The sequence below is a fragment of the Seriola aureovittata genome, chromosome 14, assembly GCF_021018895.1.
Source record: "Seriola aureovittata isolate HTS-2021-v1 ecotype China chromosome 14, ASM2101889v1, whole genome shotgun sequence".
In the NCBI taxonomy this organism is placed as follows: Eukaryota; Metazoa; Chordata; class Actinopteri; order Carangiformes; family Carangidae; genus Seriola; species Seriola aureovittata.
Genome location: NC_079377.1, coordinates 14,009,514 through 14,032,678, shown reverse-complemented (window position 1 = coordinate 14,032,678; position 23,165 = coordinate 14,009,514). Strand labels below are relative to the sequence as shown.

Here is a 23,165-nt window from a genome sequence, read left to right as displayed (position 1 = left end):
ACATGATCAGACTTAGGGTCGGAGTGGGGCGTGTCTCTAAATGGAATAACATCATTACAACATCATTAGCCGCTGGTCTAAAAAAATGGAAGGTGGACACTTTTTAAACACTAGGAATATTTACACAGATTGAATTTCTGCACCATGTTGCATCCATGTGTTTATGATGTGTTTATTATCTCAATGTAAATCCTCAACAGAACAAACAGGCCTAATCACACCCTAACTCTCCCATGTAAATGGATGAATAGTTTTAAGTGTGAAGTTCTTAGAAATCTTAATGATTAGTTAGTGGAGAACATTTGGACTTCAGATGTTAAAAGCCCAGATGACAATTATTCCTTACTGTACAATTTAGTTATATATAGATTTTGAATACTTCTTGGTCCCTGTGATATCCTGTGAACTTGTATTTCCATTTTATTGTAATGGGTTGAAAATATTAATTGGATTTATTATTTTGTTCTGCAAGTTTGTTTCCTCTGCAAGTGATTAACCTAAAATAATGACAACTTGCAGAAATATAGCAATTCTTGGCTAATTAATAAAAGATTAACACTGTCTAACACTGCTTTTTTTCTTTTCTGTGTTACATCATCAAAAAAAATCAGTGGGATGCTCATCTTACATGTGAACCATAATAATCATGCAGAATACCCACGGTGTCATTTATGCTACTTCATTCTCCTCAACATTTCAGAGGCGACTACTGTCCTTTTACTCCACTACATTTGTTTGACAGCTTGAGTTATTAATTACTTTCCAGATTTAGGTTATTAAAACAAAATGTAATCAAAAAATAAATTAGCGTATTATTTTAGCTTAGGCTATTCAGTAGTATATAAAGTAGTTTAAATTAACCCACTTCACCAGCTGCAACATTGAAGTGATGTGTACATTCATGCATCAGTGATTATAATCCATTATATTGTCCTAGAATGGGCCCTTCTTCATAGTGAGTGCTTTTACATTTGGCAATATAAGTCTATTTCGATACTTCCGCAAGTCCTGTGTTATTGCTACTTATACTCAAGTTAAACATCTCACTACTTCTTCCACCACTGGACGTGTGTCAGCAAATTTAAAAGGGAAGTAGACGTTCAACTGGCGCAATGAAGATAACACCCAGAGGTTGCAGCATACAGTAGAATCCCAACTTGGTGTTTCTAAGCAGATTAATTGATGACAGCCTGTCAGTGGAGCGCGTTGTTGCATAATTATGCGGTAATGAGACATGTACAGTGGGCAAACCCAGCCCCTGCGTCATCAGCATCGTTCTCATTTATTCCAGCTAATTCAATCATCTGCAGGAAAACACTGTGGATTAGACTTTTCCGATGTCATGAAATGTTCTTGAAATAAGGATTAATTTAAGCTTACATGCACGAGTCCTGAACAGATTATTTTATTTATAATCAATATAAACTTCCACCAGAACCTTCATGACGTGAACATCAAAGCCCACCAGACAATGATGGACATATGGAGCTGTCATCTGCTGGAAAGAGCTACTCCGACCCCACTTCCTAAACCGCTGCAGACCACGATCAGCTGCCAACATGGATCAATGCAGTTTTACTGTTTTAAAGAACATTATGCAATAAGTATAGAAAAATAAAATTAACATTAAACCTACAATAGTAGCAAGCCCATCCAGCTCTATTCATTTAGACTTTTTCTAGTTCTTCTTTATTTAAGAAAATAAGCATCTATCTTGTCTTCTGCAAAATGGTAAACGCTGCTGATATAAAGTCAAACTACAATTTCTTCAAGGATCAAAACAGCAGAGGATCATTGACACAGCAAAAGATCAAATAACATGTACAGTAAGTAAGATTGTCACATTAACACAAAGCAAATACTGCATGTTTCATTGAAAAATGTTTAGTAGTCACTAGTGATTAAGTATTACTTTGTGAAATGAAAAATATTTTTTCTCTGTTCATAGAGTTTATTAGTATCTAATAATGACGTCGTCATAGATGATGTTCACAGATTAATCATTTAAACCACATTGGCCACAGATTTACGTCAGATGCTGGATTATGTTATACTTTGAATCCAAATGTCTGGCAAGAGACCACAGTTTGATTTTTTTTTTTCTTTTTTTTTTTTTTTTTTTCATCAGCTTTCCCTCTCTTAGAATCAAACATATTCAGGTACTTAGAGTTCACTGAGGATTATGTCTGGTCAACCAATGAAGTTTTCATATGGGCTTTTTGAGAGGATTACACAGCAACATGAGCACGAGTCCAGGAGAAAGAGGGAGTCGAAGAGAGTCAGGACTGTTCCAGAAAGAAATAAGAAGTAAATGAATCAGCAGTTCCTAACTAAAACTAATATAGGGGCTGATGAAGATGGTCGTAACACAGGATAATACTGGTGACAATCAACAAAAAGCTACAGATCCTGTGATTTTTGTATGAATGAATTTTTCTATCTCAGATAAGGAGAATCAGCTGACTCTGAAAATAAATAACAGTTAACTTGTGCTAATGTAATGTTACGCTGTATTTCCTAACTGATGGCCAGTTGCTAGAGTTGGGGGGAGTTGTAAAGAATGAAGACGAGGATCAGGGGATAGAACAGTAACAGCTGTAACAGAAAACTACGACATGTTGCACATGAACATGCATCATTAAGCTATAACTGAAAAATGTCTGAAGCGTGTCAATGGTAACTATAACAAAATATAATGCCAAACACAAACAGATCTGTTAGTGTTTGCAATGTTACACATTAAGACGCCTCGGTAGCTCACCTGATAGAGCGCGTACCATTAAGGCTTAGTACTAACCTCAGTGGCCATGGGTTCGAGTCTGACCTGTGACCCCTTGCTGCATTTCATCCCCTCTCTCTCTCTCTCTCCCTGAATTACCTATCTATCTCTCACTGTATTGTCTGAATAAAGGCAAAAATGTCCAAAAAAAAGATAAGAACTCATCTGTTTTTATAACAAGACAAAGACTCTAGAGCCATGCTACTGTAAAATTGAGGCGTATGGGAAATTATTTTTAATTATCATTATCTTTCTTATGAAATAACAACGGTTTGTTACTTAGAGATACAACATTTATGTTACAAGATCTAACTCAAACATAAGGGAAAACATGTTGTAGCCATGCCCAGTTTCTCCAACCAGCCCTATTCTAAAGCCTTCTTGTGCACATAACCCCCTTTGGTGTTTGTCATAATTTTTGCCATATTTGTGTCAGTTCCTACAATTCCATCTTTGGTAGAATCAGACAGTGATTTCAATGCCTCGTGATCGACCTCAGGCTCAGCCGAGCACAAAAACGAGGTGAAATGTCAGACTGCTGCCTCAGATCGCCCACACTCCGCTTTACTCCATCACTTATCTTGACTGTCAAATGTGAAGCCGATTATATAACCCCTAACCCATAAGACTGCACGCACACACACACACACACACACACACACACACACACACACACACACACACACACACACACACACACACACACACACACACACACACACACACACACACACGCTATTGTTGATCAGCCACAGGACAATCTGTGGTAATGCTGAACACAGCTGCTCTTCCAATCAATTCATTGAACCTGGGAAATCACACCATTTGTACACAGTGTGATTTACATGTTAACAAATGGATATGTGGCCGTATTGTAAACACATTAACTCTTAAGAAAACAATCAAATACACACCTAACATTTTACATATGAGGAAAAAAAAAACATATTTGTTTTAAAGAAACAGTATTTTTACAGGATTAGTGTGCCCATGTAATCTGGATTAAAGTGGAGCTGTGCGTCACTGCTCTTTAGAAATCGCTGTTTTAATTCATTAAACCGCTCACTTTGACCAGTATAGGGTGGACAGTATTGTGACCACACTTCACACTATTCACACCCTGACTAACACACATCCAAACACACACACACATGCACGCGCTGTGGTGTAGGGTAATATACAATAGAACATTTTGTGCTGTGCAGTGAATGTCACTGAGATGATTTCTACTCTTACAGTCATGAGGTTAAGATCATTTCATGACATCAAATATGCTCCACCCAAACACGTGTCGACACGATGTGACTCACTACTTCCTTTTCCATTAGATGTTTTTCACCCCTAATTAAAACTTAATCAATTGTCTTTTCAGGACGTGGATGAGGAGGTGCAGTTTTTCTACAATGTTGCTGATTCCCTGAAACTGAACGGGACACATCTCCGTTTATGCAGGCAAAGTATGTGCACATGCAGTGCTGCAAGTCAGTTATGAAACTCTCCGGTCAGCATGAGGAGCAGCTAAACTACGCTTTGATTAAATGAATGGATTTCACACATGGGGACGATTGTTGTTTTTAATCCATTCAGCTACATGGATTATGCTATCAATCAATATTCCTTATCTTTCAAATGTAATATATATGCAGTACCCTCTAAAAGACATATATATTTAATTCTGTATTGCTTTCCATTTCCATCTGCGTCAGGTTGTCGAGTTTCCATACAGGACACTTATATAAACACATCTATTGTTTGACTGTTTAAAGGCCCAGCCTATTATTGGTGCACAGTATCCTACACACAGTCAAATGTCATGTACATTTTTCAATTACCTAGTTAGAAAGTAACAACTTACTCAAGCACTGTTGCACTGTAATAAAAAATTTTTTTTTAAATACTTAATCCCTGTTAAGTAATACCAAGATTCTACTGTCATGCTAGCAGCTCTGTTAGGCACAGTGGTGTTTGGAGATAAATCTAATTAATGGTTGGACCAAAGCGGCTGACAGACCGACATTGTTATCTCGAGGGCAATGACAAACAGGATGTATGTGACAGGACGCTGGATCAAAAAACAGACTAAAAGGCAAAAGTCAGACAAAGAGCTGCACACTGCACTGGAAGCTCCCGGAAAATTGAATTTTAACAGTGCAACTTTGTGAAACAGACATCACAAAGAGGAACAAGCACAGACAAACAAATTCGTCGCTAAGGAGGTTGTGATCTGCATGACTGGACAACACTGCCAGATACTCGACATCAAAGTATCTGATTCTTTTGGTCAAAAGATAGAAAAATACATTAAATGTTAAATATAATTCAATACATTGTATATGTTTTGTCTATATGGAAAGGGCAAAAATAATACATTAATCAATTCAATTTTCAGGGGGCTATCAAAGCATTGCGTAAATCCTTTTTCTCCTACCATCCTTCTTTCCCTCTCCCTTTTTTCCTTTCTCTTTTGCGTCCTTCCTTCTTTTCTTCCTGTCTCTTTTCAACTGATTTGAAAGCATGAAATTGCAAATTTCACCCAACGGGAAAAACCTAAACTGCACTCTTCTTCATGAGTACTTTTCTCCTTCCTCTTCTCTTCCTTTCTCTCTTGAGAAAACGTACTCCGGTTCACAATGACTGCTTTTACTCTGCACTGCTGGCATTTGTTCACTTTTACTGATGTAAAATTTCAATGCAGGATTTTTACTTGTGGTAAAGTGTAGTGCCAGTGCGGTATTGCTGCACATATTTAAGGAAGGGATTTCAGTGCGTCTCCCACCACTGTCGACTACAGCTGGAATGTAAAGTATGTGAACTTTGATAGCTCTGATAATCGAGGAATTTGCCTTTAAAAACCAGTCCGTCTCTCTATTGCAGCAGGCAACTTTTTGTTATATTATGAATTTAGAGTCCATCTATACTTAATCTATTTACAGAATTCACAATACTAAAAAAAATAACTTAGTATTGTAATCATTCAAGTGCCATAGGGTTATTTCTGGCGTTCAGGCTGTGTGCATTTGGCTACAGCGGCTTGGGATTTTGTGTGACCGCTAGAAATTAATACTTTGGCAACCACTCAAGATTACATGGTGATCTTGAATCTCCTGAGCTAGTTTCAAATCAGATCAGAGCAGAATCACTGGGAAAACAGCAAAAAATGTTGATCCCCTCACAGAGCCAAATTCAGTTATGAGGGCAGTGCTGACTCCGCCCTCGGCAAGAGTCAAGAGGACACTGAACTAAAAACAGATCGTTTTCCCCAAATAAAGAGGTGACTGGCAAAACAACTGAACAAGGTCCACTCAATCTGAAATGTGTTGACACTGACTGTTTGTGTTTGTGTCATCTGTAACCCTTCCTGTGTCACTGTTTGCATAGGTGTGTGTGTGTGAGAGAGAGAGAGAGAGAGAGAGAGAGAGAGAGAGAAAGAGAGAGAGAGAGAGAGAGAGAGAGAGAGAGAGAGAGAGAGAGAGAGAGAGAGAGAGAGAGAGAGAGAGAGAGAGAGAGAGAGAGAGAGCACAGCAGTCTCTTGGGTGAACCAGAATCCAATGCAGAGTTCCAGCCTTCATGACTCTGCCTAAGCTTTCCAGTTACAGTATGTTCACTGAGGGAAATAAATGTGATTATCAAAGCTGTTCTCTCACTAATGTGATGTAACGTTTAGTCTAAAAATAGAAAAATTTTGAGCCGCTTTCTGGTTCGATTCCTAACATTTCTTGCCTGGACTTATCCCTCCCTCACCCCACCCCCCACTCCCCCACAAGCATGTGCCAACATGTAGACAGGACCCACACTTGTTACATGTAGCTAAGGGTTAATGTTACCAAAGCAGTAATGTGTTGAATATAATTAATTTAACTTTAAACCACCAAACACACTGTTCATTTCCTGTCTCTGAAACAAACCAGAGAAATCCAGCCTGTCATTGAACTCCAGAGCTTTGTTTGATGTAGATGGGTTGTCTACATGTTTATGCAGTTGTTTATAACAGTCTGACATATGTCACACACCAAAGCTCTTGTCAGAGGTGAGCTAGAAAGGCTTAATTCACTGCCCAACAGTAGAAAGAAAAACTAGCATTTTCACTGCTTCCCAGGTTTCGGTGGCTAATGTGTGATTTCCAGTTTCCAAAAAGCACAATAAGTGTGTGTTCTGTCTACATGTTGACACACCCTCGTGGAAAGTAACAAAACAGCCGTTAGGACAGAAATTCTGGACTATGTACTGCACTTTTATAGTGTCGTTTGGATGTTTTTAAGCTTTCTTGCAGATGCGGTTTTGTGTTGTTTTGTGTGTATTTTTTTCCTGCATTTTTGTAATTTTATTGTTTTTATGGACGACTAAATGGAACCTTTGGACATTTGTGTCTGTATGGTGTGGACTGTTAGTTGCTGCACATGGGCCACCGTCTTCTTGTGTTGAATTAGGTAACTCTCTTCATTGTCTTGTCTAAGTGATTTGATGTTAAATACCACTCGTGCTCTCAGACACTTTTTTATTTTTGTTTTGATGACTTGTGTTTTCCTGGTTTAAATGTCTTGTATTTTTATCTTGCAGTTAAAATGAGCTTCTACTCTGCCGGTGACTGGATGGTCAGGTGTGTGATTTGGGTTGATAAACAACACCTTTCTACAAGATAGAAAGTAGTTGCCGTGTAACAGACATCGTTATTCTGTGACAAGTGTAAAGAGATAATGTTGGAAATCCTATAGCAGACCTATAGCTCTTATTTACTGGAAATGTATGAGGATATGGGGACATCTACTGGCTGAAAAAGGACATGTGACAGTAATGAGAAAACGAGAAAACCAACGGAGATCCTGTTACTTCAAGCAACGTGACTGGAACTGAAGATGTCAACACACAAATCTGTGGTTCATGAATTCATTAGTTCCTGATTTCATTCATAAGTAGGCTAACTCTCTCCACCTTAATTACTATTACTCATTTCATAGAATCAATCACCATCAACTCATGTTTTTTGTTTGTTTGTTTGCAAAAAATCACCAGCCTATGTTCTATTTTAAGACACCGAATGAAATAATTATAGAGGATCTGGAGATTTCATGGGTTCTTTTGCCAATTTAGTCTTCCTCCACTAGATGTCAATACTGCACTGTCTGCTGTTTCAGATCTAATCATCAATCTGTAGTCTCCTGCAAAAGCTGACAAGACACTTAGTGTAATTCATTCTGAAAACAAACAGGATGAAACTAAAAAAAAAAGAGAAAAACATAAAACACTTTCCAATGGAATGAGATCATTCAAAACAATTTCCAATCCATTGATCCTGTTTTAAATGTATTTGTAACAGGTGCCAGTATCTTGAAACAACTAAGAAAGATATATTCCAACTCCACTGTGGTACTCAATTCAAGTAAATTCTCTAAAGAGGTCGATTTGCATTTGAAATGTAACTATTTTACTCCATTAGTAGATTGATTTTCACAGAGTACAGTGAATGATGGTGACAGCTGCTGAACCTTTTCCTCACCAGTAGATGGCAGCGCCCAGCTGTGTTTAAACCCCCCACTTCATTCATCTCACGCAGGTTGAAAGTGAAACAAATATGGTCTCATGAAGTTTTCTTTAAAAATGTGAGTAGCAGTGATTCTCTGGATTTAACTGCAATGATATGTATTCAACGTGAAAGTCTGCATGTGTTCAAAAGCAAGAATTGAAAAAACAAAAGTTAAATGGAATACATTTTCTGCAAAAGAACAAAATTTGAAAAGTAGCAGGAAGTTGGTAGTGAATAAAATTTTAGACAGTATAAGATAAGGCTTCTCAGTTCTCAGATCTACGAACGATCATGAAGATCAGACTCTGACATGGCCCAAAAGCAGAAGCAAGATATTTCTATTTCAGCCACAGTTATCTCGGGGGGGGGGGGCGTCTTCCCGTGGATTTTGCTGTTACACTTCAGCAGTGTAGTGATGCGCATCTTGAACCAAAACTCGCCTCCCTGATTGTCCCATAGTTTTGCGTTTGGAAACTAAAAACATTGAGAGGGAAAAACTAAAAAACTAGGAAAAAAAATGATTCCGTCTCATCAGTCCTGTTTTCAGTGACGTCCTCTGTGGAGCTGTCCGCGGGAGTGTAGTGCTGTGACGAAACTATTTTAACTAAATGACGGTGAAGTGTGTGTATTTCTTTGTATCAGTGTTGCTGCTGAACTCCAGCACAAAAACTGCAGGTTTCCTTATGTTATTGAGTCCACGTCTAGTCAAAAGCTCAACGTGCGCGGAATTGCAAGAATTTGTCACCGGATCCTACTTTTTCAGTTCAAACTGCTGATAAATGTCATGTAAAATTGAGAAGGTTAAGTTTAACACAAACTGAAGCAAGCATCGTCTGCTCTGTGTCGGCGCAACCGAGTGGACAGCAGTGTTTACTCGGGATTTTGTGTTTAATTAGCATAAAAGATCTGCTGGAGAGCAGCAGGACTGTGCGTCACAGCCAGAGATAGGAGGGGGGAGGGGGACACCTATGGGAGTCAACAAACTGCAGTGTGTATTCCTTCCACGACCGACAAAAAGCGGTCCGGTTGATGTGAAATGATGACTTAGCTTCACAGCGTTACAGGTGACTGGAGACAGCTGGAAGCGTCTGGGAGCCGGAGGGGCGCAGAGCAGACGGACCTAAAACAGCGAGCGCGCTGGTGAAGCCGGCACTGCGAGCTGCAGGTGAATCCCCCAACCTGTGAGTGCTGTCCGGGACCAGCACGTCACCTGAATGACGGGATATGAGACAATGAAGCATCTAGGGACGACGGGGATAAAACGGGTCCAAGTCACGAAAGTGGAAATGCGCGTGCGATGACGGACGGCGCAAGGGACGGAGAAGAGGTAACGCAGAGGAAAGTTATCTAGCTCATTAGTAGGGCTCCCGGTGCTGGATAAGAAAAGGGAAAGAGAAGAAAAGACAGAACAAATGTGCCAAGCGTGCGTAATTCTATAAACAAATCGAGTGGGGGAAGCCGACTTCATTTTTTCATAAGATTTGAGCCAGAAAGGGAGAAAATCATGGAGCCGGAGAGGACCACAGAGGGACAAGGCACTAATTTGGCACAATCTGCCGCCTCCAAACTGTCCCAGATGAGTGAAAGAACTAAACAACTGGTAATCCAAGACCCAGAGCGGCAGAAACGGATTATTCTAGTAATAGTCTGTATTGCACTTTTGTTAGACAACATGCTTTACATGGTAATTGTGCCAATCATACCCGATTACCTTGAAGAGCTACAGAACGCAGCGGATAAAGCCCAAGAGGCTATACTGCCCACCAACTCCACTAACAGCACCATCCATAAAGCAACCAAGGGGAACTTCGACCTACAGATAGGTGTTCTTTTTGCCTCCAAGGCCATCCTGCAGCTCCTGGTGAACCCGCTCAGTGGCACGTTTATAGACAGGGTCGGGTATGATATCCCGCTCTTCATCGGACTCAATGTCATGTTTCTCTCCACTCTTACATTTGCCTTCGCTGAGAACTACGCGACCCTGTTCCTGGCGCGCAGCATGCAGGGCCTCGGCTCGGCTTTCGCGGACACTTCAGGGATCGCCCTGATCGCAGACAAGTACTCAGAGGAGAAAGAGAGGAGCAAGGCGCTGGGTATTGCCTTGGCCTTCATCTCTTTTGGAAGTCTTGTGGCGCCCCCATTTGGAGGGGTCCTCTATGAGTTCGCAGGGAAGCGTGTGCCCTTCCTGATTCTGGCCTGTATCTGTCTCGCTGATGGTATATTGTGTCTGACTGTGCTGAAACCCTTCTCAAACCGAGAGAGAGAAAACATGCCAGTGGGAACCCCCATATATAAACTGATGATTGATCCTTACATAGCTGTAGTTGCTGGTGCTCTGACTATTTGTAACATCCCCCTCGCCTTCCTTGAGCCCACTATCGCCAACTGGATGGAGGAAAACATGCATTCCAGCCAGTGGGAAATCGGCATGACATGGTTCCCTGCATTCTTCCCCCATGTTTTAGGTGTATATCTCACTGTCAAATTGGCAGCCAAGTACCCTCATCTCCAGTGGTTTTACGGGGCTATAGGCATGGTGTTCATAGGCGCGAGCTCCTGCACAGTGCCAGCCTGTAAAAACTTTGGACAGCTCATGATCCCGCTGTGCGGTATTTGCTTTGGCATCGCCTTCGTGGACACAGCGCTCCTGCCCACACTGGGTTTCCTGGTGGACGTGCGACATGTGTCAGTGTATGGCAGTGTGTACGCCATCGCAGACATCTCTTACTGCGTGGCCTATGCCCTGGGGCCCGTGGTGGCTGGGCAGATAGTGCACGACCTGGGCTTTGTTCAGCTCAACTTAGGCATGGGCCTGGCCAATGTACTTTACGCACCGGCGCTCCTTCTGCTGAAGAACGTGACACAGATGAAGCCTTCTTTCTCCGAGCGAAATATGCTGCTGGAAGACGGTCCAACAGGACTGTATGATACTATTAAGATGGAGGAACGAGAGAAGAAGAGAAAGGGTTTGTGTACAACGATCGACGAGAATGGCACTGAAACCTTTGCGCAACGTACTTATTCAGAGGAATCCTCAGGAGGAGACTATGCGTAAAAGACCTTTGACTGAGTGTGAAACTATCAAAGTGCCCATGTAGAGTTGTGTGCATCCCGTCTGATCAATTGCATAACACGATTAGGATTGTGTAACAACCTCAATTATTTACTGCTTCTGGTGACAGTCCCTCCGGATATTGTCAAATCAAGTAGCTTCAAGCTTTTGCAGTAGAAAGGCGCTCGCTGGCGTTTGTTCATCTTCAAGTGAGAGTATTGTGAAAGATTTGTTGAGATAAATGTCTATTCATTAACAGTATTTATCACTGTATCAGAAGCCGACTCATATCGTATTCAGGGACTATGTGTAAATGTATTTTAACAAAAAAAAAAGAAGAACAATTATAATGTATGCGTCTTTTAATGTAATCTGTGTTCCTTTCGCCAGAGCTGTGCTGCTAAACTCAATATGCAATACTGTGTGTCACACTGCAGTTTTAGAGAGAAAAATGAGATGGAAATGAAATCTTGTTATTTGTTTGTTTATTTTGGATGATGTACTTCTGGAATGCATAGCCTCGGTGTATGATCTGCGACTGTACATACATGTATATTCATGTACATAATTAAATCAATATTATGTGAATGATACTGTTGATGGAAATGATTTATTTAGGCAATAAATCAAATTATTTATTGCGGTATATGGCAATTTCATTTTCCTCTGCAGATGAAGGATTCTACACTAACAAAACGACCAGTATAATATGATCATACTTAATAAATATGGTTACATTTATAAAAAGTAAGTTTTCCACGTATAAATGATTTTATTTTGTCTTTGAACATATTAAAACGATCTAAAATTAAACTCCTGAAGGCCTGCATTGTGAATCCTATTAGTAAGCAGCCGAAAGTGAATATATAATAATATAAAGTAATTTCTCCGAATTAAAAACACATTTGGAACAAAACATAACAGTTATTTCGTGTAGGTTCCTGAGGTTGATATTATGTGTAAAATAAACACTTTATCAAAGCATTTACGCTTCTCCAAAATGCAAATCTTTGCATTCAATGTTAAATAAACATTGCCAAAAGAATCATTCAGGTGCAGTGAGGTGGAAGCAATGAATGCGCCCAAATTGGTCGACGAAAAGTGTTGAAAAGTCAGAAAGCCAGAGGAACAAATCCATGCAAAAAGAAATGCATCCTAATCGTTCTTCGACACAGCATGTGAGCATCCGAGGCGTTCAGTCGGTGTCTAAATAAGGTGGGGTGAAGATGTGAAGTGCCAAATAAACTTCTCGGCGAATAGCAGGACTTCTGGGAGGAGCCTGGCTGCCAGGAGGGTGAGGTACCATTTCAGCATCTCTCCTGAGCCAGCGAGGGAGTTGTGCACTTGCCATTGCTGGGGACTGAAACATGCTTAAAATGATTAAGGACAGAAGTCGCGCAATTTAAAAGAAATTCGGCCAGAAATGGATTCAAGATGATGGAGAGAGTTAAACTTCTTCCTTGACGCCCAGGACGAGTGGGATTGTTGCTTTTTTTCAGGCTGGTGAGTAAAACATTTTTTTTAATTTGATGGATTATTTCAATTTGGTAAATTTAGTTAGTTTAGTAGTATTAGTTGTGGCAGCATGTCAACATCAAATGCGCAATTCTGAACATCATGCAGTATGTGAAAATCCCTCAGAGTGCCCATTCTTCTTTTTCTTTTTCTTTTTTTTTACATTTGTCTTAAATATTCCAACAAGAGTGAAACGTTTAAAGACAGCAGCTCTCAGTTTGTTACAGTGACAGTCAGTTATTTTCACTTGCCAGAACTTCATGTACTGATATGATTTTATTTGTGGACACAGAAGTCTGCCTCATGAATCAACCTGCTTGACTGCCCCTCTGCACCGCCAGCATGCCAGTCCTGGACCGAGAGCCCTCCAAAGATTTAGGGGGCGGAGATGTAAATATCTTATATCTGATTTATATGGATACAGAATTCAATTCACTGGACCATGCATTAGAGAAATCCTGTTTTACAATCAATTACAATTGTAAAACAACAAATTAAAGTAAAGAATATTAACAAGAGTAAGACATAAAAGTGGCTTTTTATTTCAAAACCCAGGAAGGATTAATTGATGTATGAGATTTTATAAGAACAACTGATGTATGCTATTTTGACATAATGATTGATTATGATTGATTAATTGATGTTTCTCTTATTCTATGTGTCTTTTTGTTCAGAAGTTGTTGTTGTTGTTGTCTCAATCCAAAAGTACAATTATTTATCTACAGTATTTTCTGGGTAAAGTGATGGAATGCATGTGTCAGAGGACACTCAGAAGTTTTAAGCTGATGTGTAGTATTAGAGTTTGCTGAGTGTTTTTATCCCCCACGCTGTTCAGGGTCTGCCGAAGCTGCCGCTCCCCACCCTGAAAGAAACACTGGACACTTACCTGAGGTGCATGAAGCACCTGCTCACAGAGGAACAGTTTAATAAGACCCAAAATATGGTGAAGCAGTTTGGAGCCCCTGAAGGAGTGGGGGAACTACTACAGAGCAAACTCGTGGAGAGGAGGGAAAACAAGGCAAACTGGGTAAATAAAATGGTCTGGTCAAAATTCACATAATATTGAAGTGTGCAAGCAATTTCAAAATACCAAAAGAAATTGTTTTCAACTAGCAACACTATGATAGATTGAAACCTCCAGGTGATTATTCCACACGTGCTTTTATTTTAAAGTTCTAACAAACTCTTCTGTAAATAACACTGTAGTAAGAATAAACAGTTTTCAAGGGCCAAGCAGTGACTTTTTTGTACATAAATAATTTATATACACAATTGAAAAGTTTGAGTTATAGATGAAAAAAACTTCCTTTTGTGTAACCATAAATCACATTATAGTTCTGTTTTACACCAGTGTTCACAAACAGTAAACAAACCTTTTACACCACTGGAAAACATTTACAGAATTATAGAGCCTCTTTGTGCTGGATGTAGAGCTCTCCCTTTACTCACCATTAGATTATTATTCCTATTGAATTTGACCTTTAAGTGAATCCCTCTGTTTCCTGCTGTAGGTGTATGACTACTGGCTGAATGACATGTACCTGAACAACAGACTGGCTCTGCCCGTCAACTCCAGTCCTGCGATGGTCTTCCCACAGCAGAACTTCAGGGCTCCCATCGACTCTTTAAGGCATGGGACGCTGCACAACGAGACAAATGAGTCATAAGAAAAACCTCAGTGTCGCGCAATAAGACAGGAAGAACAGATATATTGTCATCCAGTCGTTGAAGTGATCTTTCGTTCAGCATTGTCCCTCGTTACACCCCCCCCCCCCCTTAAAACAGACACTGTAAAAGAACAAGCTGTAACTGCCATGCATTGTAAAAATCAAAAAGTTTCGCACTTTACAGGAAACCATTGTTTACTACAGCATGACGACTTGATAAATGATAGTGAACTGTATCAATTACTCAGACACGGACCAGCTTTGATCGATTATAGAAACCTGAACACTTCCTTGCTACACACTGACAGATAGGGTCATTACCAGAACACCCTGAGGGCTGAGAGGCCACACCAGGCCACTGGTGGCAAGGTTAATAGACGAGGAAGTCTGTGGTTTGGTTAAGTGGCATTGATCTGGGACTGGCTCCTTAACCACATGATTTACATAGAGCATTTATGCTGTTAAGTGTGACCCAGCAGCTACAAAATAAATCAAGAATTAGGCCAAGTGCAGAGATTTAATACTATGAGAAGGAGTGACCAACTGCAAGTGTGTGTATGTTGTTGTGTGTTGTGTATCTAATAATGCAATATTTTTCTTTCCTAGGTTTGCTGCACATTTAATTTCTGGAGTTTTGGAGTACAAAACTCTTCTTGATGCGTAAGTAAATTCACAGGGAGAGCACAAATAGTTGACAGTATGTGCAAAAAAAGGTGTAACAACTGTGTGTGTTCATCCGTGTGTCTGTGTGTGTAGACGTGCCCTGCCTATGGACTATGCCCGGGGCCAGCTGGCTGGAACCCCTATGTGTATGGAGCAGTACTATCGCCTCTTCACTTCCTACCGCCTACCGGGGCCTGAGAGGGACACACTAGTGGCCCAGGAGAGCAGCGTGATGCCAGAACCAGAACACATCATTGTGGCTTGCAAAAACCAGGTCAGACAAAGAGGGATGGAGAGATGCTTAGTTGTCGTGGAGATGGATCAGTTTAGATGTGAGCTCAGCAATGACAGAAGTGGACCTCTCATCTGTGTTGGCTTATAAATTGAGCCAAGTTAAGTTAATAGTTCATTCTTGACATTGAAAATATTAGTTTGACCAAACAATCCCGACTCAACGTTAATTTGCTATATTTTTTTTTCCAGAAGTTTCAACCATATGATACACAGTCTTCATCAGAAGGTCAGGATTTGTGAGGATCTAAAATGAACTTTCATGTATATAAGCTAACACAGAGGAGAAGTCCTGACATTGCTGAGCAGATTACCTCCCAATAGACACAGAGCAGAGAACAATGTTTACAGTGACAGTTTCACATATTTACAGTGAGAATTAGACAATACATCTGTGTCTCTGTCACAGCAGAACATATGGATCACTCACTTGTGTCTGACGGTAAACAGGCTCCGCAGGCACAATGATAACTTATCTCCCGATGAGTAATTAACATCCCAGCACACCGGCAAGTCCTATGCATTGAGTTAATTATCTATAACATTTGCACATCAGCCTGTAGCCATCAGCTCTGTAACCCCACAGAGGTTCTATCACTTTTATCAGAAGAATCAAAGCTGCTCAAGTATTAAAACAATTAAAGATGCTACTACCACCAATTAGAGATGATGGATCAACTTTGTCATTGCACCTTATTTGCAATAGTTTGTAAATATAAGGACAACAACCACAACTTCAGATTCATCTAGATTTAGTTAAGCATTCATATTACACTCACTTATTTTGCCCTCATTCTCAGAGGTCATAATAAAGCTGTACTCACCAAGTTGGTTGCTGGTTTTGGAAACACATCAACGTGGCTGCAACCGAGTCTGATGGGACAAGAAAACAGAGGAGTTAGAAAATCGTACAGGTTTTAAAGAAATCCTCAGGTTTCAACGAATTTATTTGGAAGAGAAAACAAAGGCAAACACTGACATTTTCACACAAACTGTCTGTTGTAAACATCCGACATCCAACTGACTGGCTAAACCTTTCCGTGCATGTAAAGTTTTCCAGTGCAAAGAGGGATTATAACCAACATTTCAGGTGCACTCACTTCATCTAGTCCAAATAAAGTGGTTTGGATAATCTGTGTGAGCTGTTGGCCAGTCATCAGACTGGTGTCTTATCATGCATTCATTTCCTTTGACTGTGCACATCGAATCAGATATATTAGATTGGATTACACTGATAAGATGGATTAATATTAAAGAAAAAAACCTGAAGGACCTGTGCACTGAAACATTTTGTGTCCAATCTGAACCTCCGTCCAGTTCTTTGTGTTGGACGTGGTGATCAACTTCCGCCGACTGAATGAAAGAGATCTGTTGACTCAGCTGGAGAAGATTGCCAAGATGGCTGCCAGTGAAGAGGAACAGCTCCCACCTATAGGTCTTCTCACTTCAGATGGACGGACAGAGTGGGCAGAATCTCGCAGTGTGCTAATGAGAGGTACATTTTGAATGGAGGTTCTAGACTTTCCGATAAAAACCCTCTAGAATCAAGTGGATCTCAGCGTGTGTCCAAGTCAGTTTGTCCCACCAAATTGACTTCTTTCTTTCTTTCTTTTAAACTATTATGCTTTAGAGTCTACTAACAGGGACTCTTTGGACATGATCGAGCGTTGTCTGTGCCTGGTATGTCTGGATGACACCAGTGGTCCTGAGCTCAGTGACACCACACGCGCCATGTTGATGCTGCACGGAGGAGGAGTGGCCAAGAATGGTGGCAACCGCTGGTACGACAAGCCCATGCAGGTCAGTGAGTTATCAAGTCAAACCACTTTAATGTTTATTTCTTAAGGATAAAATGATTTAATGGTGGATGATGTACAATAGGATCAATTTACCTCTTTAATTACCAAGAAACATGACAGACATAACTGATGAAAGAATTCAGCTTTATCTCTCACAGTGCCAGTGGACGTAATAAGCCGATCCCATGCTAAATTAGGATTCAACATTTAAAGAAATTCTGATGGAGAGTGGATGTTCCCACTGGATTACAGGCCCTTAGCTGGAGAAATGTCATTAGCATGAACTTTGGTGGAATAGTTTTGATAAAGAATTCAGATTGCTTGAATTAAATATATGATTAACATCCACTACCTGGAGAGTTGGAGGCTTCCTCTCTAAATAATTTCTACACTGAAGGGTGTAAAGTACGAATGAAATGTGAAGGAGGGAACATTAATTAAACTGGACCTGCAAATTAACTGAATCTTAGATAATGTAGCACTGAAGTTTGAATCAACTCAACTGAAGATAGCATGACTGTGTCAGTTTGTCGTAGGAGCTGGCGGCTGCTGTGGAGTCGTATGTGAGCACTCGCCGTTTGAAGGAATCGTCCTCGTGCAGTGCACAGAGTATCTACTCAAATACATGTAAGAAATTAAATGCAATTGGATATTGGAAAAGCAAAATGTGTGCGTGCGTGTGTGTGTGTGTGTGTGATATTTGATGACATAAGCTTAGAAAAAAAAAGCTAAATTATATTATATTCCCATTTGACATCAGGATTGGCAGCCCATCAAAGCTGGTCAGAGCTGCAAGTGTGAGCGAGCTGCCTGCACCACGCAGACTCCGCTGGAAATGCACTCCAGAGATTCACAAGCTCCTCGCCTCCTCTGCTGACAAACTCCAGAGGTCTGGGTTTACTGTGCCTTCTGTACAATCAAACAAATGAATTAATGCTTTCAATTCATAGCAGGATTTATTCTTATCTGCTCAGGCTGGTGAGAAATCTGGACATGAATGTCCACAAATTCTACGATTATGGGAAGGAGTTCATCAAGAAGCAGAAAATGAGTCCAGACGCCTATATCCAGGTTGCTCTTCAGTTGGCCTACTACCGGTAAGACCAAGCTAAATGTTACAGGACAGATTCTCATATGTCACATTAACCTGGGCCTCCAACCTACAAGGCCTTCTCTTTACTCTAGATGTCATGGTAGACCGGTGTCAACCTATGAGAGCGCTTCCATACGACGTTTTCAGGAAGGCAGAGTGGACAACATCCGCTCTGCCACACCCGAAGCCCTGGCCTTTGTCAAAGCAATGACTGATGGGATGCTCAGCACAAGCGTAAGATGTTTTATCGTGGATGCTACAGCCTTTCTGTCCATGTAAAATGAATGCTGCTGCAGAGTAAAAAATCAGTTTGAATAATGAATTGAAACTGTCAGTTTTGTTTGCTTTAAATAGTGTGATTCAATCTTTTACTTCAGTCTGTGTTGATGTCCTTTACAATGAAAAACTATGCTTAGTGTAAGTAAAGGAGATTTAATAGCCTGGTATTGATTCTCAGTTGTTTACTTCTCCAGGACACAGAAAAGATGGAGATGTTACATGGTGCCATTACAGCACAGACAAAGTATACTATTCTGGTAACTCCCTCGTCCACTGATATACAGTATTACAATGTTTACTTTGCTTATCAAAGAAAATACATTAACATGCTTACATGCATTTTGTTTTTCAGGCTATTACAGGGATGGCAATAGACAATCACCTACTAGGACTTCGTGAAATTGCACGTGAACTGAAGATAGAGAAGCCGGGGATATTTAAAGACGACGCCTATCTCATCAGTAATCAGTTCATTCTCTCTACAAGTCAGGTATCTGATTTTAAAACATTAAACTGAAATTATACTTAATAATAGATGTATTAGAGCAGCACCACTTCTACACATGAAGTTCTGTTTACTTGACACAAGGACTACGTCTCAGCCTGTGAAAGCAGTACTATAGTCCTCTGAAAGGTGCTTTCTAAACTCTGAAAAGATATCCCAGATAAAGTTTTCTCAGCTTGTGCCGACACTTGGGACTTAAACGTTTTAACAGAGAAAAAGTCTTTGCAACAAAACTGAAGGAGTAAGGTTTGAAAGAAGTGGGCACTGACAAGCCAAGGACAAAGACACTAATTAGGTGAATTATTTCATTTTCGGAGCTTGACCAATACTAGAGACTAAAAGCCTCATACTCAATTTTGATCATTCTTTTCTTTTTCTTGTGCGAAGTGCAGTACTAAAGTCCCAGAGGAGGCCTGTTATTAGCACTATAGCACATACTTGTCCTATTTCTACTGTATAGTGTTTCTATATTGTGCTACTAAAGGGATGTTTTTAATAAGATGCCACTTTTAGTCAATTTAGGTTTAATTTATCAAACTGACAGTTATCAAAATTTGCAACACACATCTTAATAGTCTTATCTAAACATTTCCAACTGCAGCAGTATTTGAGTAAAAGAGTAAAACTGTACAGTACTGATTCTGCATTCCCTCTTCCCTCAGGTCCCGACTACCGTTGAGATGTTCTGCTGCTACGGACCCGTGGTTCCAAATGGATATGGAGCGTGCTACAATCCTCAGTCAGACCACATTATCTTCTCTGTGTCCAGTTTCCGCGAGAGCCCACAGACATGTTCAGCAGAATTAGTCAAGTGTCTGGTGCAGGGACTCCTGGACATGAGGGATCTGTGCAATAAATGCAACTGCGGCTCCAATCCAGCCGAGCAAAGAAAGGCTAAGACACTGGAGACGCACACACAAACGGAAACAAACTGGCAAAATAAAACCCCTCAGAGATCGTCTGACTTGACCAGGAATCAGCAAACACTGCCACAGGTTATGGTGAAGACGCCAGACCAAACTAAAGTGGAGGCTCAAACCCAGACTTCATTCACAGGAAGAGGCACAAGCTTTGAAGACCGGAAGTAAATCATAGCAATCTGTCAGTGCCAGTGAAAATAGTGGTGGTGTGATTTTAAATGTATGTTTTTGTGCTGCAATAATGTAATTTCTCTCAGTCTCATTCACAAAATATACACTGTAACTGTGATACAAAATGTTATGTAAAGCTGTTGTGTTGTATGTTGTAAAATGTTTCAAGTGCTGATGATCATCTAACCTACTATATTCTTAGAGAATATTAGAGGAGTTTGGTTATTATAGATGACATTTTCAGCTGTGGTCAAAAAAAAAAAATCCAATATACAACAGGAATTGAAATGTCTGTCAAAATAGCTAATGTATGTAGATACAAATTCAATACAAGTCTAAATTGAGATGAATCAGCCAAAGAAAGGAGTAAATTTATTGTTGGATGACATCCAGTGCTACAGTTAAGGTTGGTGGGAAATGAGCAAATGTTCTCCCTTCCCCATGTCTGCATCCTTTCGTCCATGAAGCCTGTCAGTCAGTTTGACAGGGCAAGAGTAGTCTCAGATATGTGACACATGGCTGATTGTCTCAGGTGTCACTTTGCAAAATCGCATGCTGCTATCTAATGATTTTCTGAAGATTATGGTACATTGTGAAACTACAGTCTTCTATGCAATTTCCATGTAATTGTCTTCATTAATTGTTGTCTATTGCACCAACAATACATATGGTACTAAAAAGTATCCTTTTATAAAATCATTGGACAGTTCACACAGTTCTCTGTTGGGACTGACACTGTGTTTGTTGGATCTAATAAACAGAGAGCAACTGACTATGATTTTCAAGGGATACTTTTTAGTTTATCAAAGAATGTTAAGTATGAGCAACTGTGTATTTGTACATTTATGAGCAGAATATCAATTAAGTTATTTATTTTTGTATGATATAGTGTTATAGGATGTAAATGCACGTTTAAAAAGTAAGTATATGAAACTTACTAAACAGAGGTGATCACTGTGTTTACTGTCAAATTGTATTTATAGAGTATAGTTGAAGATTAAAACATAGAAACCAAAATAAAGTGAAAACTTCTGTTCATTTCAGTAACATGTTTGGGTTTTAACAAATCTCTGATTATGCTAAGTATGGAAAACATCAGTTTACACATTAACCCACTTAGTGCATTACAGCTGCTGAAGCAACAGATCATACCAGTGTTTATGGACCAATTATGGAATCAGGATACCGCTATTTGATTTTTTTTTTTTTTTTTTTTTTTTAAAATCACCCCATGACCCATTTTTATCAAGCTTTTCACTTCATACGACTTTTTATCTCAAATATACTTTTTTATTTTACAGACAATGCACTTTGATCAACATGAATGTACCAGTATTATTGTCCTGTGATGGAATTACAGTAGGCAATGATAATGATTATTATTATTAGTAGTAGTAGTAGTAGACTACTCATTGTAGCTCATAATTACAGCTATCAAACATTGAATAGGCTGTTGAACAATTAACAAATGTAAACTTTCACAAGAAACAGGAAGCATGTTGCCATGGATTCAGATTTTTAAAAAACAATATTTGTTTACATTTTTGAAAAATTAAGTATGCCGAATTCACTATTTCCAGTTCCTGTTTGCTATCTATCATTATATGTACTGACAACTATCAGTGGATTACTGTGATACTGAAGAAAACATAAAACGTGATGATTCTCGGGCCAGTTCTCCAGTTATAAGGAGCATCAGAGAGGATGACATCGGGAAGTGTAACTAACTAACTAACTAACTAACTAACTAACTAACTAACTAACTAACTAACTAACTAACTAACTAACTAACTAACTAACTAACTAACTAACTAACTAACTACCTAACTAACTAACTAACTAACTAACTAACATCTCGTTGTTTTCAGCATGTCCCTTTCACCTCACACAGTATTTTAGCCTCATGTCTCTCCTTCCACACACTGGCCTGATACAAGAACCAGCCCAAACTAAATAACCGTCCAGTTAAGGAAAAAGTAGCCTGTTTGATAACACTCTCCGAATTGTTAAAACTTATGATGAGTAAAGTTTGTTTGTTTTAACGAGTGAAGGAAATGGGATTCCTGGATACTAGCTGGACAGTAAGCCGTGTGTGTGTGTTGTGAGTTCCCCATGGTAACAACAAACAATGCCGTCGAGCGCGCAGGTGACAATTTGCTACGGACCGTATGAATCCAGCGGAGTTGTACAACACAGGACCTTCCGCCTGCAGGGTCTCCGAGGTACGTTTCTTTTTCCCACCCGAGTCCCATTAGAACACCTGCAAGTCGACTGCTTCCCTCAGCTTTCAGGTGAGGTGAGGCTAAACACTGACCGTCCAATATGTCTGCAGCCGCACTGACTGTGAGCGGGCACCAGTGCATCTTGAAAGAAACGAAGGAGTGGAACAAGGTGGAGCTCGTGGTCAACGGGGAGCTCGTCTTCACCTGTCATATAAAGCAGCTGGAGTTCGGTGAGTTTGGTTTCCTTTACGGAAAGCGAAGAGTATAAATGTTACCTAATGACGATCACTGTGTGATGTTACAGTCTGGCAACCTGTTGTGCTTTCTCCCCTGAAGGCGGAGATGGAAAACTGGACCCTGTTTGCAAGGAGGCTGTTGCTGCTGTGGAGAATGCTAAAGTTAACAGAGCCTGACATTTGAATGTATAAAACATGATTTACCACATTGTCAGTTGGTGATGGTAATTTGCTTAATTGCAGATTTGTACTTGTGGGCCAGTCTTTTGGGGGGGGGGGGGGGGATTTATGTTAACACATTTATTGTCTTAGTTTATATTTGGACTGACTTGAAACATATTCTTAAATTGTTTATGTAATTACCACAGGGACACAGAAAACCTGGAAACAGGTAATAAAATTCACCATTGATTTGTGGGTCCATGGGAAAATAATGAATCAGCCATGTGAAG

General features: G+C 40.0%; 3 protein-coding genes and 1 long non-coding RNA gene across 4 annotated transcripts; 3 read left to right on the top strand and 1 right to left on the bottom strand.

The window, feature by feature from the left end:
- Positions 1-8,862: 8,862 nt before the first annotated feature.
- Positions 8,863-11,945, top strand: slc18a3a (solute carrier family 18 member 3a). The gene has a single exon (XM_056395655.1). It carries the CDS (start codon positions 9,805-9,807, stop codon positions 11,353-11,355), a length of 1,551 nt encoding a protein of 516 aa, XP_056251630.1. The 5' UTR covers positions 8,863-9,804; the 3' UTR covers positions 11,356-11,945.
- Positions 11,946-12,626: 681 nt separating this feature from the next.
- Positions 12,627-20,252, top strand: chata (choline O-acetyltransferase a). The gene is made up of 15 exons (XM_056396120.1): positions 12,627-12,855; positions 13,160-13,257; positions 13,703-13,894; positions 14,379-14,497; positions 15,141-15,194; positions 15,291-15,471; positions 16,806-16,983; positions 17,119-17,288; positions 17,814-17,914; positions 18,048-18,176; positions 18,262-18,384; positions 18,473-18,614; positions 18,854-18,916; positions 19,012-19,149; positions 19,827-20,252. The coding sequence occupies exons 2-15, from the start codon at positions 13,210-13,212 to the stop codon at positions 20,250-20,252; spliced, it is 2,064 nt and encodes a 687-aa protein (XP_056252095.1). The 5' UTR covers positions 12,627-12,855; positions 13,160-13,209.
- Positions 20,253-21,272: 1,020 nt separating this feature from the next.
- Positions 21,273-22,167, bottom strand: LOC130181735 (uncharacterized). Its single transcript, XR_008829624.1, has 2 exons — positions 22,079-22,167; positions 21,273-21,978 (listed from the first exon to the last, which is right to left on the bottom strand). It is a non-coding gene; the product is annotated as an uncharacterized LOC130181735 (long non-coding RNA).
- A 199-nt stretch (positions 22,168-22,366) lies between these two features.
- On the top strand, positions 22,367-23,148 carry c14h10orf53 (chromosome 14 C10orf53 homolog). The gene is made up of 3 exons (XM_056396119.1): positions 22,367-22,477; positions 22,588-22,707; positions 22,814-23,148. The coding sequence occupies exons 1-3, from the start codon at positions 22,384-22,386 to the stop codon at positions 22,888-22,890; spliced, it is 291 nt and encodes a 96-aa protein (XP_056252094.1). The 5' UTR covers positions 22,367-22,383; the 3' UTR covers positions 22,891-23,148.
- The last annotated feature ends 17 nt before the right edge of the window (positions 23,149-23,165 follow it).